The sequence below is a fragment of the Hippoglossus hippoglossus genome, chromosome 18, assembly GCF_009819705.1.
Source record: "Hippoglossus hippoglossus isolate fHipHip1 chromosome 18, fHipHip1.pri, whole genome shotgun sequence".
In the NCBI taxonomy this organism is placed as follows: domain Eukaryota; kingdom Metazoa; phylum Chordata; class Actinopteri; order Pleuronectiformes; family Pleuronectidae; genus Hippoglossus; species Hippoglossus hippoglossus.
Window position 1 is genome coordinate 2,826,943 of NC_047168.1, and position 17,120 is coordinate 2,844,062.

The 17,120-nt window shown below is 42.4% G+C and overlaps 1 protein-coding gene and 1 long non-coding RNA gene across 3 annotated transcripts in view; one reads left to right on the top strand and one right to left on the bottom strand.

Annotated features, from left to right (window-relative positions):
* afap1 (actin filament associated protein 1) overlaps positions 1-15,714 on the top strand; it is a 63,263-nt gene extending 47,549 nt beyond the window's left edge. Inside the window, exons 9-18 of one of the 2 annotated variants that reach the window (XM_034615101.1) lie at positions 2,229-2,381; positions 4,079-4,290; positions 4,840-4,985; positions 5,736-5,850; positions 7,261-7,503; positions 10,097-10,226; positions 12,166-12,330; positions 13,100-13,290; positions 13,444-13,611; positions 13,993-15,714. In XM_034615101.1, the coding sequence (XP_034470992.1) occupies positions 2,229-2,381; positions 4,079-4,290; positions 4,840-4,985; positions 5,736-5,850; positions 7,261-7,503; positions 10,097-10,226; positions 12,166-12,330; positions 13,100-13,290; positions 13,444-13,611; positions 13,993-14,019 (1,550 nt within the window). In that variant the 3' untranslated portion in view covers positions 14,020-15,714. The remainder of the gene's footprint in view (positions 1-2,228; positions 2,382-4,078; positions 4,291-4,839; positions 4,986-5,735; positions 5,851-7,260; positions 7,504-10,096; positions 10,227-12,165; positions 12,331-13,099; positions 13,291-13,443; positions 13,612-13,992) is intronic. The other variant, XM_034615102.1, reaches the window with a different exon arrangement.
* Positions 15,715-16,361: 647 nt separating this feature from the next.
* Positions 16,362-17,120, bottom strand: part of LOC117779208 — a 39,320-nt gene continuing 38,561 nt past the window's right edge. Inside the window, exon 5 of the long non-coding RNA XR_004616950.1 lies at positions 16,362-16,373. This is a non-coding gene — a long non-coding RNA (uncharacterized LOC117779208). The remainder of the gene's footprint in view (positions 16,374-17,120) is intronic.

The window sequence follows — 17,120 nt, forward strand, 5'->3', positions numbered from 1 at the left end:
TCAACGCTTGGCTGAACCTAAATTAGATGATTTGGTCGACAGAGGATCTCTGTAATTTTCATCACCACCTTGTCCTGCCCTTATTGCTGTCGCCTAGCAACAGAGCTGCAGTTTGACATGACGGTTGATATGTTAATATGCGTACCATTAGCTGTTGGGTGGAGTTGAAGCATGATACTCTGATCGTCGCTTGCTGTCACCATTACCTCTTCGGAAAATGGTTCGAAGGATCCACTCGTTGGAGCCTTTAGAAACTTGGGGATGGAAGGATGCATTCGTCTGGTGCATTTGAGGGAGCCTTCGAAATGGGAAAGTGGCTGCATCAGTCTTCAAAAGCAGCCGCCCGTAGGGTGTGGACCCTGAATTGAGACACAGCTTATGTTTTGGCTGCCGGCGACAACTTCGTTAAGTTACTTCTAGTTGCCTGTTAACCTCACTGGGACAGCAAGTCTTCAGAAGTTCGGTCAACAATTCCACACTTGAAAAATTCCACACTTGAAATGTATCATGTCATTGGAGGTGATTTAGTACATCTCAAGATGTGTGATCCATGATTAAAACATTTTATATAATTTTATCTCCCTTAGAAAAGTATGACATGTTTTAGACGGACCCTGATAAAGGCCACTAGCTAAAATGCATGGGTCCAACAACTGAAATGCTGCAGACTGGCCCACTCTCACTCGTGTACCCTCGAAGAAGTGTTAGCTGCTAATGCCCGTGTTTGTGACCTCGCGTTGACTGTTGTAGCACCCGAGTTCCATTCTTCAGTTCATTTGTGGAACCATCATCGAGTAAAGACATCAGATCTATCGCAGATCTCACTTCAACCGCTCTCCTCGTCCTTCAGTCATTCCTCCTCCTCATTCATCCTCCGTCTCAGCATCATCAGCCACATTCTTTCCGAGGCTGGTAACATAAAGTTCTGACTTACTGGAACCGAATTTACCTGCTACTCGTCTCCCGAAGAGAAAAATATTAATTCCTCCTTGAGGTTCGAATCGCTTTCACATCTGTGTGTCTGCTTTCCACCTCAGGCCTGCGTTGTGTGTGTGACGTGTGTGACGTGTACTCTTTTTTTTTTTTTTTTTTTTTTTTACGAGAAAAACCCTGCGACTGAAATTGAGCAAAGACGGGCTTCCTATTTAATTAAGGCCGTCGCCATGGCAGTTGTCACATCATATCTGGGAAGGCAAAACGCAATACGGAAAAAATGTGGAAACAGAAGCTCGCGAGGCCCAAAAACAATTGAGTACAAAGAGTTGTCATTAGCGTATCAGTTCAGATTACTGTTTATTAGTTCACTTCGGCTAACAGCTGATTTGTGCAACACAGAGACACTATGGCAGTTCAAACCAACTCTGGTGATCATATACAGCATATCACTGCGTGTGCATGTAGAATCGCTCCAGACACTCTCTCGGCATGATGACATCAGTTGAGGGGAATGCTTTGTATTTTTCTCCCCAGTCCTTCTCCGCTGTCTGTTTTGCGTCAATGTCTGGCGTTTGAGATCTTCTTTTTTCTGTCACAATTTTTGACAACTCTTTTCTTCTTCTTTCTTTCATTTTCTTGCTTTGAATCTCTCCCTCACACACACACACACACACACACACACACACACACACACACACACACACACACACACACACACACACATTCAAATGCACCGCAGACCACAGTATCTTAAAACAGTGAGCCAAGCAGAAGCTATTTTCCCCCTTTAAACAGACAGACAGATGTAGGGACTCAGACATAACCTCTTAAGACCTGGCTTACTTGACTTTAGCCCTCCCTCCAGCAGAATGTGCACTGTCATTCCTCTCGCTTTCTTTCTCTCTGGATGGAAACTAGGCCAGCTCCGAGCAGCAGTGGGGGATGCTGGGATTGCAGACCGAGCCTAATCCACCAACAAAGAGCCTTTGAACCCACAAGGGTCTGATTAAACCCAGTGCAAGTGATTCCTAACTCATGGTTGTTTATAGTAGAATCTAAGGTTGCTCTTTCTTCCTCTCCTCTCTTTATTACAGCATTGCAAAAGCAGCCAAACATAATTGCATCAACAAAAATGACCTTGTAACAGCTCCCTCGCTAATTTCCCCTGTTTAGATAATGATGGCGAGGCACATTAAGTCTGCGGGAGTCCTCCGGAAAAGGACATCAGTGTTTTACTAATTTCCCCTTCGTTGTGAGTAGTTAAATCCACGATCTCTGTCTCTTTGTCTCAGGAAAAGGGAAGAAGAACTCAAAGTCGGAGCACAAGACAGGGACGGTGGGGAAGGGTGCAGGGAAGAAGATTACTAAGATCATCGGCCTGGGGAAGAAGAAGCCGTCGACGGATGAGCAGACCTCGTCGGCAGAGGAAGACGTACCCACATGTGGTGAGAGGAAGGCACTGAAGTTATTATCCTAAACGCATCAGTGGTTTAACTAAAAACCGGAATAAAAATTACTTTCATTGCCTCTGCCCAGGCGACACCCAGTGGCCGGAGGCTTTATGTTTTGGGTTGTAGGTCACATTTTGTCATGTTTATGAGGTCGCTGGGGCTTCATAAAGCTCACGTTTGGCCTTGTGAGTATGATATCTCAGGATCTCCTCAAGAAGATCCTTTCAAATTTGGTGAAAATGTTCACTCGGAAGCAAAAATTTATGGATTTGATTTTGGTGGCCAAATGTCCAAAGTCAAGTTCACTATGACCTTACGAAACACATTTTTGGTTGTGTAAATGCAACATCTCAGGAACACCTTGTGGCAATTTCTTCAACTTGGTACACTGGTACAAATGTTAATTTAGACTCTTGAACATCTTGAGTCTGCCTTTTGGTCTTGACATTTTGACCAGTTAGACTCAAAGATAAACTGGTTAGATTTCAGTGGTCAAAGGTCAAATATGTCGTGAAAATAAATAATGTGGACTGAAACTGTACTGGTTGGTGGAAGCAGAGAACCGCAGGGCTGTATTTCTATTAAACTTTGAGAGGTTGTTTTTGTGGTAATTACCTTGAACCATGTAGAGCCTATTCTGCACTTTTCCTACAATTTGTCATGCCCCTTGTGAATTAAGTGCGTCATTAGCACCTTTCAACATTCATTAGTACGTGGAATCTGTGCTACCACACTACCTGAATGTTTTGTACCCAATAATGGGCTTTCAAGGATCAAGGATATCTTTACTATCCACAAGGGGCAACTTGATGTGCAGTCAGCAGTACTCACACGTCCGTCAGTCAATTAGGTGTCGACAAACAAATACAAAAAAAAAATGAGAACACACTACACAACCAGTGGAAAAGGTCCTGTCACAAATCAGGCTGCTGAGCTACGACAAAAGAGGGAGAAGCACCCAACACAACGCACGGAAAAACGATTTATCTAAACAAAAAAGGGAATAAATCTGAGTTGATTTGGTTGATAGCTCAGGGGGTTAGGGTTAGTTGGAGGTGTCTGGACAAAAATGCCACTGAGATCCACATCCCCCGGCATCAGCAAAGAAAGCCGATGCACACACCAAATCCGCAGATACCCAGGGTGGAGAGGGGCATCACACTCTTCCGTCCATCCTGAAATCATCTTGATAATTTGTGTGTTGGGCTGATAAGTCGCCTATGCATGCATGCACCAGCGTTGGCCTTTTGCAAGAGGTATTATAGGAACATGCATCATTTCCTATAAATCCTTGGGAGTGCTTTAAAGGTTGAGTTGAACTCTGAAAGATAACCAGTAAAGATAATAGCAGGGAAAGACCAACTACCACAGTCTAAATGACGAAACTGGTATCAACTAGAATGGCACTCATTGGAATGCATACCTCCAGCATCAGTCTACTTAAATTCAATCAAACTGCACCAAATTACACATTTTTTCCATCAAGATCCACAAATTATTCTCTGGGAAATTGGTAAAAAAAAGCCCTTTTATCGCAATGTTAAGGAAAGTGTAAATATTGACTCCACCCCACCCTCCATCCTTTGTATGCAGTTTTGCTGACAGACAAACAAACAGACAGGGGGGGGGGGGGGGGGACATAACAGGTTGAATTGCCTCCAAAAAACGTTTCTGTGCTCTTGGATTGACAGGCTACCTGAACGTGTTGTCCAACAACCGCTGGCGGGAGCGCTGGTGCCGCCTGAAGGACAACCAGCTGCTCCTCCACAAGGACCGGGACGACCTGAAGAGCCACATCGCCTCTCTGCCGCTGCGAGGCTGCGAGGTCAGCCCCGGCCTCGACCACAAGCACCCCTTCGCCTTCCGCCTGCTCCGCAACAGCCAAGAGGTGGCGGTGCTGGAGGTAAGATTTGTCCTGGGAGTCGCTCTCATGTGGTTAAGTCCGCTGCTGAAACTACACTGTTAAACAGGGAATGAAGCAGAAATGCCTGAAACTGCATCAAAACGCAGCCACACTGCTTCAAGCAAACACTGCTCCTCATGTTTTCCTCTTTGTTCTTTGCCTTCCTCTCATGTGGTAAAACATCTCCACCCACCAGTGACTTATGTCTGTGTATTTGATGTTGTTGGTGGGTATGAACGTCCTCCATTTGCCGTTTTGTTTTGATTCCCCCCCTCACGCAACACTCTGCTGGACATTTGCATCCATTTGTCTTCCCTGTTAAACCATATTGTGACCGAGCCTCTGATGGATGGTTCTTAAAACAAACCAGACAAGCTCCAGATTAAGTTATGTTGTCCTAGACTCTTATCGAACAGCTCCTGATTGAACTAAAAAGATTGAAAAGTTAAATTTTGGTTCTGTCTCCATTTTTTGTGCAGCCGTTGAAATTAACAGAACTTCCACACATGTTTAACATCATATGAACTGATATGGATTGAATTCCTCCAGGCTTCCTCCTCTGAGGAGCTGGGTCGCTGGTTGGGGGTTTTATTGGCTGAGACTGGTTCCACCACTGACCCAGCCACTCTGCACTATGACTACATCGATGTGGAGACCACTGCCAACGTCATCCAGCTGGCCAAGCAGTCCTTCTGGTGAGGGACTCAATTTTGTCTTACTTTTTCTTTGTTTTAGTTGGTTTTCTTCCTTATGAGTAGCTTTTAAAAAGATGTTTTATAATTCAGGGTTTTCTGATCCAGTGAGATAAATATTATATTCCAGAACCAGATTAATTTGACCATTTGGATGTTCTAAAGTTATTCCAGGAGTTTTTTGTGAAAAAAGGAAATATTGTGTATCATTATTATTTGGAGCAGTACTTAACAAGGTATGTTGTGTGCTACATTATTTAAAAGCAACAAATTATTTCATAAGAAAAATGCAGTTTTCTTGTGCTGTAGAAATAAAGAAAAGAAGAAGCAGTAAAGAGAAGGATATGATTTTTGCTCCACATCTTCATTTTAAAAACAAATAATTCTAAATGTGTATTTTTATAAGTTATTTTTTACTTCCCTCACTCCTTTTAAATTATATGTAGAATATATATAAAACAAAATATGCAAACAGAGAATTCAAACAACGTAGTGAACTGGATGGACACCAGTGGACTCAATTAAAAACTGAAGTGAAAGTTAGATTTAATTTTCTGTTTAATAATAAAATGTATTATATAGAGAATGAGAGTGGATGTAATTAGGTGCATTTTACAGCACTATTGTCAGTTACTGCTGTTAATCCATTTACAGTGTGTGAGCTCTGTTACATCGAATCTGAGGATATAGAGGCACTTTATTAAAGAGACACAGGTTCTTTCTTTTTTTTAATCAACCTTGGTGTATTGTCAGTTTCACCAGTAAGCGTGCTGTCTCACCTAACCCATACCTGGACAACCCAGTCAACGGCTACGCCTGTCCCACTGGAATGGCTCTGCATTATGATGATGTCCCCATTAACGGAATGGTAAGGACACATCTGTTCACTGGTGGTACCCATACACAGTAAAGCCATGTCCCAATTCAGGGAATGCGTCCTTCAGGCCGCATCCCCCTGGCCACATCATCCGTTCCTCATCATCTGTGTCGTATCCTCCATGCCTCCATGCCTTCCTTCGCGCCACATCCTTGGGGCTGCATCCTCCCGGCCAGAGTGTAGACGTCGTAGGGCAAACTAAGTTTACATGGTCTAGTCTTCAGAGGATTTCCCATTTGTTCACCCTTACTGTTGCATCGTTAGCTACTTAGAGCCGCTGCACTCACTGCAGCTCACCCGCCTGCATAGCTAGCTCGTTAGCTTTGTCATCTGCGCACAATGAATCTCGGGATAGGTTAGCCTGACGAGAATCCAACCATTGGAGTCTTTGTTGCTCTGGGATGAAGGGACGCTTTTCTCGACCTTGTTTGAGAGAGATTTGGAAATGAGACAGCCTAGTGGTGTCGCTGTGACGCCTTCTTTAAATGCAGCCTCTGGAGGATGCGGCGCTGAATTGGGACAAAAATAAAAACTGATAAAACTTGAGTAGCTCAGTACACAGGGAACTCTTTGAGTTGTTTTCTTCACAATTTTGCTGGAACTGTTGCTGTCTTTGCTCACTGCTTTTCACATATCTGCACATATACATCATTATCAGAATAGCTGTCATTGGTAAGAATAACTTAGCAATATAAGACTAGAACTAGACAAAAGAAATAACAAAAGTTCATTTTAAAAACTAGGTTAAACTTAAGATCGCGCTCCCCTCACCTCCCTTCCTCTTTTGGTTCTCTAAACCTCCTGACCCACAGAAAGACATTAGCATGTTAAATATTTAGTAGGCTCTTAATCTTTTGACTGAGTACTGATGCTAAAACCTGTAAAATCTTAGAGAAAAGATGTGGTTACGTAACGTGTGATTCGCTGGAGGTAAAAATGCTTCAGTTAAAGGGGAACTCCTGTGGTTTAATATTGTGCTTTCATCTCATTGGGCGACCGGTGAGAAACAGAAGCCTGATTTTTACAGCTCACGTGTGTGTCAAGCTCCAGAAAGCATTGTCTACGTTAATAATTCTCACTACATTTCCCATAATGCAATTGCAGATTTTACAAAGCTCCTCCAGAGTCACTGAAGATGTCAGAAATTGTTTTCAGAATAGTGGTTAGGAGAACAGAGAGAGTTCCCCCTTAATCATCATATATTATAGAAACACTTGTTTTGTTGTGTATTCAAACCATTTAGTGTAACTAACGTTAAAATGCTTCTCTTATTTCCTGATATTCTTACCACCTGTTATATAATGTTTCTCCTCTTCCGTCCTCTGCCTCTCCTCTACCTCTCCTCCTCTTCCTCCACTTCTCCTCTCCTCTGGCTTTGCACATTGCCTGATCTCACCCGAGGACCCCGAGGCGCTGCACTCCAGTCCCAGCACAGGGGGGCGCCAGCTGAAAGGGGAGATGCACTATGAGAATGCTGAACTCTACGATAACATGCCCTCACCCAAGCTGGCCTCTCGCTTTCCTCCCAAGCCTTCCTCCTCTCCTGCTTCCTCTTCCTCCAAGTCTGCCGGTCACTACAAAACCCCTGTTTCTAAAGTCTCCTCTAAACTCCTCCCTGCTACTAAAACTAAAGCCACTGCTCAGGTGACTAACACTCTGCTGCATCACACTAACCTCTTCTGCTTCCACTCTTATTTACTTGTACTCACCTTTCTAAAATTCTAAAAATAAGTTTTCCTTTTGTTGATTTGTAGGATACAATTTCAGTGATCCTCAGAAAATAAATGAACTGAAATATTGTGGCTTGAGTTGACATCGCATATAGGACCAGATAAAATATATATCACTAAAAGCTACCTGTCATCTTTGAAAGCTTTAGTGTCACAATTTCTTTGAACATGTGTTTGAAAAGAAACCATATTACCATAAACCATATATTAGCAACGATCTTAATCTTTGATCATGTTAGAAATAACCTGTACTAATCAATATCCAGTTTTTAGTACACGGAAAATTAAGACCCATGCAATATTTAACATCTCCAGCTCCAGATTGTATTGCATGCCTGTGCTAACATTGTGCTAACAAAAAATTATTATGCTTTTTATCAAGTAATACAAATAGTAGAGCCAAAGACAAGATAAGAGCAGCTTCACAGATTTCAGTGGATCTATCACACTGTACAAAAGCAGTAAAGAGTACATTGTTTAGGAAAAGTTATCATTTTGGAAAAGGTCAGCCAGCCTCAAATATACTACAATCTATAATATTAATGATAATAATAATAATGTTGCAAAGTGCCTCACAAAGGGGACAAATGAAAACAAGAATAGAAAACACCAAAGAGAACAAGCAAATGAAAACAACGTCATTTAAAATCAAACACAACAAACTATACAATACAAAATCAAAAGCTTTGCCCTGCGCTCAGCTCCTCCTTCACCACATCTGTCCAGTACAACGCTCACGTGTCTGCTTTTGCTGCACCGACCCACCTGTCTATCTCGCCTTCCATCTTCCCCTCACTTGTGAACAAGACCCTGAGATACTTCAACTGCTTCACTTGATCTGATTGATTCTTAATCCCTTATTCATAAGAAAAATATTTACTATTGCAGCTGTAAGTCTTCAAGTTTTTGTTGTTTGCCTTAGCAGCTCTCATCAAAGGGTTTTGAAATTAAGTTGGACCTTTACACCCTTCATGAACTTTTTGGAGCATCCCTTCAGATAAATGTTGAATTCTGAATTTCCTGATTTACATGCACTGAGAACGACTCTGCCGAGGGAAAGAGGATATTGAGTAAACTTTTCCTGCGGGAGCGTGTTTTGACTCACTAGGTAAGGTGTTGATGTTGGCCACCCACAAGTCCGCCTCTCTTTCCCATCAGCCTGTGAATGGTGTTCCCCTTCTGGTGTGGTTCTTAGAAATTGAATTCTAACCATGACAGGGCCTGAGACTCATTCCCGTGACCGGGCTTTGGAAGCACTGACCGTGTGCTACAGTTAGAGATGCTCCAGTCAAGCTTTTTACAGCTGATACCAATCTCTGATTTACTGTCAGTATGATATGAAACAGTTTTTAGGTCCGGTTCTGAAATAATTCCCCTGTAAAAGCCAGATAGTATACTAGTATAGCATAAAATGTGTCCATGCCTGTGTTCAGTTGTCCCACATATTGTATTTCCTTCCTCCCCTTTACAATGAACATGGGCTGTGTGTGTAATTTATATTTTTACAGCCCTGCTCTAAGTAGCAGCTTTGCCTCGACGGCCTCATAAGTCACCGCATGGTGTTGTATGGAGCTCCGCCTCCTCCTCGCCACACCTTTGATGTGTGTGCCATGTGTGGCGTGTCCGAGGGGTGTTAACATTGCCTCTGCAACCACAAAGTACCGCTCGGCTATGAGGAGTTGACTTTCATCCAGCGAGGTGTACGGCAGGCGGCAGGCAGCAGGCCAAACTGTCTGCCACGTGCATCACGACAGTTAGATCAGGTTCAGGGCAACATGAAGACGAGCCAATAATAATAACAGCTTAGCCAAATGATAAATGAAAGTATTTAATCTGATTAATTAATTAATTAATCTTATATTAATTTAATATATATCAACTGATGTGTGTGTATATATATATATGAAAAAACAATATGACAAAGATATTTTATTTTTCTAATTGTAATTAGATTTTTATCTTAACTTATAAAATGTAAACAACCAAATATATAGAAATTAAATGATTAAATAAACATAAAATGTTAACATTTCTCCATTGCTTATCCTGATGTAAACAAAACATTTTCATGTGTGTACAGCGTTTAAGCAAAACTCTAACACCTCTTTCCAATATTTACATTATAACAAAGAGCAAAGAACAAGGATCATGTGTGACAGGCATGTAACAGTCAAATTAAAACTGCTATTTTTGTAAATAACAATTACGTTTATAGGTGCTGACCTCAGTTCGGCAACTTGTGTACCAGCTTGAGATGGTGTTAAAGTACATTCCCACACCACATGAATGCATCATAAGTAGCTGTCCTGGAATTTTAGCTCTCTGACTAAGCTTCCAATTAGAAATATGTATTTAATATGAACACATTTCATATGTGGATTTTTTTGTACAATTTTCAGGATAATAAGTGCATCTACATATAAGTCGTATGTGCAGTATTACACCGTCTTGAGGTATTTGACAGGTAATTTGACAAGTGTCCTTCCTCCTTGTTCTCTTCCCATCAGCTGAAGGGAAAGAAGGGTGCAGCGACCAATGGGGTGGCATCCAAACAGAAGGCGGAGCCAAAGAACCAGTCCAAGAAGAATGGAGTCAATGGGACCAATGGGACGGCCTCTCTGAAACGCAACAACTCCAGTAAGTGGGGAGAAATAAAAGAGTATGTCCACGAATCTGCATCATTTCCATTATGGAACTGAAGAGTTTATCATACGTGGACTGTAAAAACGAGGACAGTCACATTGTAATTTCTTCTTGAATCACTCTATTATCTTGGACAGTAACTACTGACAGCAGTCCATCTTTCTCAGTCAGTTCCTGTGCTGTAAGTGAGCAGCAGACAGTGTGTCTGGCTCCCCCAGACCCAGCCTCACCACCACTGATTGCTTTCTAGCAAAGCTCTGCTCCACAGCAATTTGGAAAATGCAGGATGTCCAAATTACAGTTGGTTTAAGTAAGGGAGGGGGTAAATAACTTGAAAACCTAAAAACCTATCCTTACCCTTGAGACGATTCGTGTGACGCACGTGGGCCAGACTCGAGGCCCCTGCCAGCGTCGGGGTCGCACTCATACAGACATGATAGCAGAGAGGGGGCCCACCTCACTGGAAGAGGGTGAATGTGGTCGTGTTAAACCCTGCGGTAGAAAACACTTTTTGTTTTTTGCCTAATGTGTGAACGAGAAGGATTTAAACCGCGTGTGTAGCTTGTCTTCCTCCAAATGTCGGAATGGAAATAATTAAACATGTGTCATGTTGGAGTTAGAGTACGCCACACAGACCTCATGTTTCCAGTGTCAAATAGGGGTATTGAATTTGAAGATGTCAGCGTGGTTTGATTGAGTGATTCCTCAGGAGCAAAATCCTCGTGCTCACACACACACACACACACACACACACACACACACACACACACACACACACACACACACACACACACACACACACACACACACACACACACACACACACACACACACACACACACACACACACACACACGGTCCTGGTGTAATTCATGACTGCTCGAGGCTGTGGCTGTGGGATCAGTGGGTTTCTGGGCAGTTCAGGTCTCACCAGTGTCCTGGTAATAAAGGATCTGATCTCTTCCTCCTGATGTCATGGAAAATGTCTTAATGCTGATGTCATGGGCAATGCACTGTCACACAGATGGTCTCTTTGTTTGTCTCACTGTGGGGCAGCATTGCAAAAATACCTGCACAAGAAAAACATGTAGTCAGAGCATCATATAGCCTGTAAATAAGCAGGCACTTTACCCAGATTAGCTTCCACGTAATTTGAAGGTAAAACTTAAAATTGCAAAACTGTGATGAAACTGTAATTGCACATAAAACCTCCAGTGTACTGTAATCCTGTTGCTCACAACAGGCAGCTCAGCTAAATGTCGCTAAAACTAGTCTTACGGAGAAAGAAACCGATCGGGAATGATCAGGCAGGTTTTATTTAAACCTCCAGCACAATTATTAAAATGTCTTCTGGTGAACGTGATTGACTTCATGATTCAGCTACTGGACAATCGAGGGATTATAAGCAACATCTCAGGTCCATTCGCTTTATGTTTAACTGGTTTGGATAATCTGTTGTACAACTTTTCTTGTTTCTCGGACTGTGCTACTTCAGTATAGTGACATTATAGTCTATTTAGTATAGCCGGTCGTCCACTAACCAAAGGGTCGGCGGCTCGATCCCAGTCCCCCATGTTCCGTGTGTGTCCTATAGGCCAACATACTGAACCCCTAATTGCCCCTGACGGCTGTGCTGGCAGTGTGTAAGTGATGTATGATAAATAAATGCTGCACAGAGATGCTCTGTATGAATGTGTGTGTGAATAGGTAATGAGGTCATTTGAACTGCTCTCTCAAATGATCGTTAGACTGGTCTGTAGAGTAACTCTCAGATTATCTCTTAGTTTCGTTTTATACAGGCTAAACATGTTGAGCATGAGGAATGTTAAGTCTAAAACATGAACCAGTACTTCCTTGGACTGTTGCCTTCTGAGGAAGACTCACATTCTCGATTTTCTTTTTTGGTAAGTCACCCCAAATCTTTGTTGTGCAGATGCGGAGCAGTGCAAGTACGGGAAGAACCGCGTGGAGGCCGACGCCAAGCGGCTGCAGACCAAGGAGGACGAGCTGATGAAGAAGAAGCAGGAGATCAGGAGCCATCTGACGCAGCTGAAGAAGGAGAGGACAGACCTGCGCACTGCTGTGGAGGCTGCTGCCGGTGAGAGACACGGCCTTTCTGCTGAATACATACTCGTCATTAAACCAGTTGTGTCTGGAATTTAAAAGAAGCAGGAAGATAACATTTCAAGGGAAACTAGTGCAATGCCTGTTCTAAACCTGCGTGTTTGGAATGTTCTGTTCTCTTGTCCTGTGTTAATGCTCCAGAGCTACATCTTGCTACACATTGTCATTAGTGAGTCCTCCTCAACAGTTCTACAATATACAATCACTTTTTATTGTTTGTGTGCTGGACATTGTTTGCAGAGCTTTTTTATAAACAGTCTATGGTGCAGAGTGAAGTGTTCATCCTACCTGGTTTATCAGCAGTGACGATTTTATAATCAATGTTTTTCATAAAATTAAACTGAATTTCCTTTATGTTCATGTGTGTGGTTATACAGTATATGTAAGTTTAAATGATGTTCTTAACTGGTGTTATTTTGTGTGACCATCGACACAATCGTCTGACCCAAGTTCACAACTTTTCAAAATAAAAGCTCTGTAATCCAGCTCAGTCTAAAGCATTGCAGCAACAAACTAAAGTTTGTGCTTTTGCTTTGAAGACAAATTGCCAAACAGGAAGTTATTCTATGTACGTTGTCGCCATGCCAGGGATCAGCACCTGCTGCACCTGTGAATATATGTGTCTTAGTCTGATATGGTGAAATAAAAAAAAACATACTGTCAAAATGATCTGGCGGTAATTTTATCAGGTTTATCAAAGTGATAAATGTTCACATAGAAATTTCCCGCTCTTTGTCAATTAGGCAAACGTTCTCATGGTTCCCTGACGGAGCGGCTGAAGAAGGTGGAGGAGCAGTGCCGGCAGAAGGAGGAGGAGAGGGTGAACCTGGAGCTGGAGCTGACAGAGGTGAAGGAGAGCCTGAAAAAGGCGTTGAGCGGAGGGGTCACTCTGGGCCTCACCATCGAACCAAAAGCTGGCTCCTCTGGCCTCCAGGTCAGAACACCTCCGCTGTCTCCCGTGGTTTATTTGTGTTGCTTTTATTTGTTTCAAAAATCATCTACCATCTGCATCTACCACCACTGGCCGTCTAACTTTTCTCCATATGTGTGTGTGTGTGTGTGTGTCTGTGTGTGTGTGTGTGTGCAGTCACCAGCAATGCTGCGACGGACACAGGAGTCGTCTCCCTTCTCCAGCTGCGAAACCAGTGACACAGAGTCCTGCTCCCTGCCGGTCAACAGCGCGTCGCTGCTCCGCCGGCAGCAGGCTGGTCAGAAGGCCCCCACAGTTCGGGGACACGTCCTCAGGAAGGCCAAGGTCAGAGCTCACAAGCTGGACAGGGTCTAGAGCAGCGCTTCTGTCTGTAGTTGTGAAGTCAGACTTGATTAGAAGTGACTGTGAAGGTGTTGATCTTGGGGCTTTACTCAGGATCTGTAGGTTTTGAACAATCTTCACTCCCCCTTAAATCAATAGTTGAGGTTCTTTGATTGTTGATTTGTTTTGGCTAAACTCATTTTTCTGAGAATCTTGGTTCCTTTTCATTTTTTGATTAGACTTTAACGATATTTATTTACTTGATTGACGACTATTACAGTTTCACTGATGCCACTGATTGGGATGATTTTCTTGATTCTGAAAATCTGGTGAGCAAACTGTGATGATATCAACAAACTAAGCAGGTCTCTCTCTGTTTTGCAGGAATGGGAGCAGAAGAGCGGCACATAAACCGCTCACCGCCTCACATCACTCTTTCTTTCATTCCTTTGTTTTCTTTTTAAAAATATTGTCTATATATTTATTTAAATTACAGTCCGAGAGTGTTGAGGAGGACACAGTCATTCACATGAACTAAACAAGGGGCTGCTTTTAGTATACTGTAAGTACCACAGCATACAGACATAGCAAACTTTTCCAACCCTTATTCTATCGAGCCTGCTTAGTAAACTAAGTTGTGCAACGTTTGTTGTCCGCTGCACTTTTCTTTTTTTAAGCAAACACCTTGTGTTGTTTTATTTCAATTCAGAATCTGTTCCAGCAGTTTGGCTTGAAAAGGATCTAAAGTCAAAACCAAGTATTTATTTGTAAATGTTTAAAGGAAATACTACCTTCCCTTTGTTTATTTATGTTGATATATTTAAAGTTTTTTTTTTTCTTTTGTAGAATTTGTGGCAAACAGAGGTCACGTTTTAAGGGTCAGAATAATCGTGACACACACCAGCTGAGAGTAACGGCACAGCTCCGTGCTAAAGGGCTATTTCAAGAAGCAGAATTCTCCTCAGCATCATTCAGATAACAGCCCCCTTATGAAACCACATTTAAATTCACTAGATCCATATTTTCATTTGGATCTGCACCAAATTATACTCATAGATATCAGTTTCCCTAAATGTCTGGGTTTTTTTTCATCAAAACTCATGAACGTTAAAGAAAGTGAAAAAATTCATGCAAAGAATCATGGAAAACCACATCCTGTGGCTGAACTATAGAAGCAGTTCAGGGAAACAGCATTTATGTGTATTCTGCAGTAATTCTGGATTTAAGGAGGATAAAACTTCTTTTGACAGAAGCTCACAATATTCTTTTTTTTTTAATTAGTCAATAAGTCACAGGTCCTGTTGGCCTAGATTCAAACTGAGGACTTAGTGTTCCATGCACAGGTGCCTACGGATACCGATTAAAATGTATTAATATATATTGGTAAAACGAAAATATAAATATTACCAAATATATAGAACTTAACTTAAGAAAATAAATTCTGATATATTAAATAAAATCCACATGATTTGTGCATGTAAAATAACAGTTCTCATTTCGGTAAAAATAAATCGTAAAGAGAGCGAAACAGTGCCCCCCCTCATTTAGAATTAACAGAAATACATTTCCCATTCATTTTCTCTATTGACGTTTCACAGAGAGTGAAGGAACTACACATCCCATAAACCATTGAAAAATATCCCTTTCCCAGTGTTTTGCTTCTTAAATTTAACCTTGTTGTTAATATAGTGTTACAATAAACTATAGTTTGTGTCTGTGTAGTGTAGTAACCTACTGCTAAGCTAGCTCTTGTCTTTCTCTTACTGATACAGTGCGACCCCCAGTGGACTGATTAGGAATAGCAGCTACTTTTATAGAAATGCAATTTATGTCTTTCTGTAATTTTCACACTTAGCAAAGTCATCCGGCGGGCCGAGCTGGACCCCCTGGCGGGCCGTATGTTTGACACCCCTGATTTAGACGATCCGGTCATCTGGTACAAAGTTTAACTCTCTGACCTGTGATCCAGCCTCACATAAAGTTCTGGTTGTATTCGTCTAATGTCTGACATATTCAAAGAACATGATTTGGTTTGTGATCAGAGTGTCTTTCCTTGAATTCTGTCACTGTTTTTTAGCAAATAATATTATTCAGTAGGAAATGGGTCCAAATAAAACCATTAGTAGAATAACATTAGATACAACTATTTGAACCGCGCCGCCTTAATTTTTACATCTATATTTTCTGGACCTGCAGGTTTGACTGAATAGGATTCGACGTGAAATTGTTATAATAGTGATTTATTCATAACAAATTCATATTCCTCTATCGGCCCAGTTCACAAAAATACAATCACATCTCACCTCAACACAAAACCAACAGAACATGACGTCCGACCAATTAATGATAACAAGTTAGCTATAAAGTAGTCAGACAGTAGCTGCAGCTTTAGCAAGCGACAGCTGTGAATGTCCATGTTAAAACAAAGCAAATGTAAATCGTTTGATTAATGGCTCACTACCTGCCAATAACTAAAACATGTGGTTTCCTTTCATAATCAGCCAGTGCAGCTTTAATCACACTGTCTTACAGTCACCTCGAGTAATTGTGCTTCTTGAAATAGCCCCTGAGTTTGACCATTGGATTGGATTTCTAACTCTGTGTGTGCGTGTGCGTGTGCGTGTGTGTCGGAAGGTTAGGTCAGGCCAGGCATGGGCGTGGCCACCCTCACATTTGGCGTTACCATCGGAAAAACTCAGAAACCTTAACTGACATGGCGACTCGCTCCTCTGAGCTCCAGTCCAGCTCCTGTGATCACACCACTGCTCGTGTGTGTGTGTGTGTGTGTGTGTGTGTGTGTGTGTGTGTGTGTGTGTGTGTGTGTGTGTGTGTGTGTGTGTGTGTGTGTGTGTGTGTGTGTGTGTGTGTGTGTGTGTGTGCGTGCTTGAATGTCTGCAAGGCACATTCCAAACCCATCACAATACACTGACTGAAACAGGGATACTTGCTGTAAACTCTAAATCATCTTCTACGGAAGACTGTGACATCCTTAGACTCACACACACACACACACACGCACTCATCACTTGTCAACGGTGCTTTCTTTGATAAATCCTTTTTGCTCGACTGCCTATGCTTTGCTGCCATGTAGATTGCTCTGTGCAGCACGCGGGGTGCTCAGTCTTGTACATATTGTCCTGTCCCCTTCCCGCCCTTCAGATGAGAGCCACACCGCTCTGCGAGCTGTAGAGAGTAGTTGGCACATCAGCATGGAGACGGGCGCGTAGGGGACTTGTGTCTACTAAGTGTTTAGCTGGTTGTGACCCCCCCCCGTCAACTTGGCGGGGCGTGTAACCGAGCATGATGTCTGATGTCAGTCAATGTGAACCTGCTGTACATACAGTAGCTTGTGGGAGAGGGTGGGTGGGGGTGCGGGGGAAGGGGGGGTGAGTACGGATGCATGCATCAGTGTTTGTTTTTGCACCTTATATGTTTTCTACTCTTTTTTTTTTTTTGTATATCTCAGACGGTCCCCGCCTCGGTGACAGACACGCTTGTACATAAATGAAAAA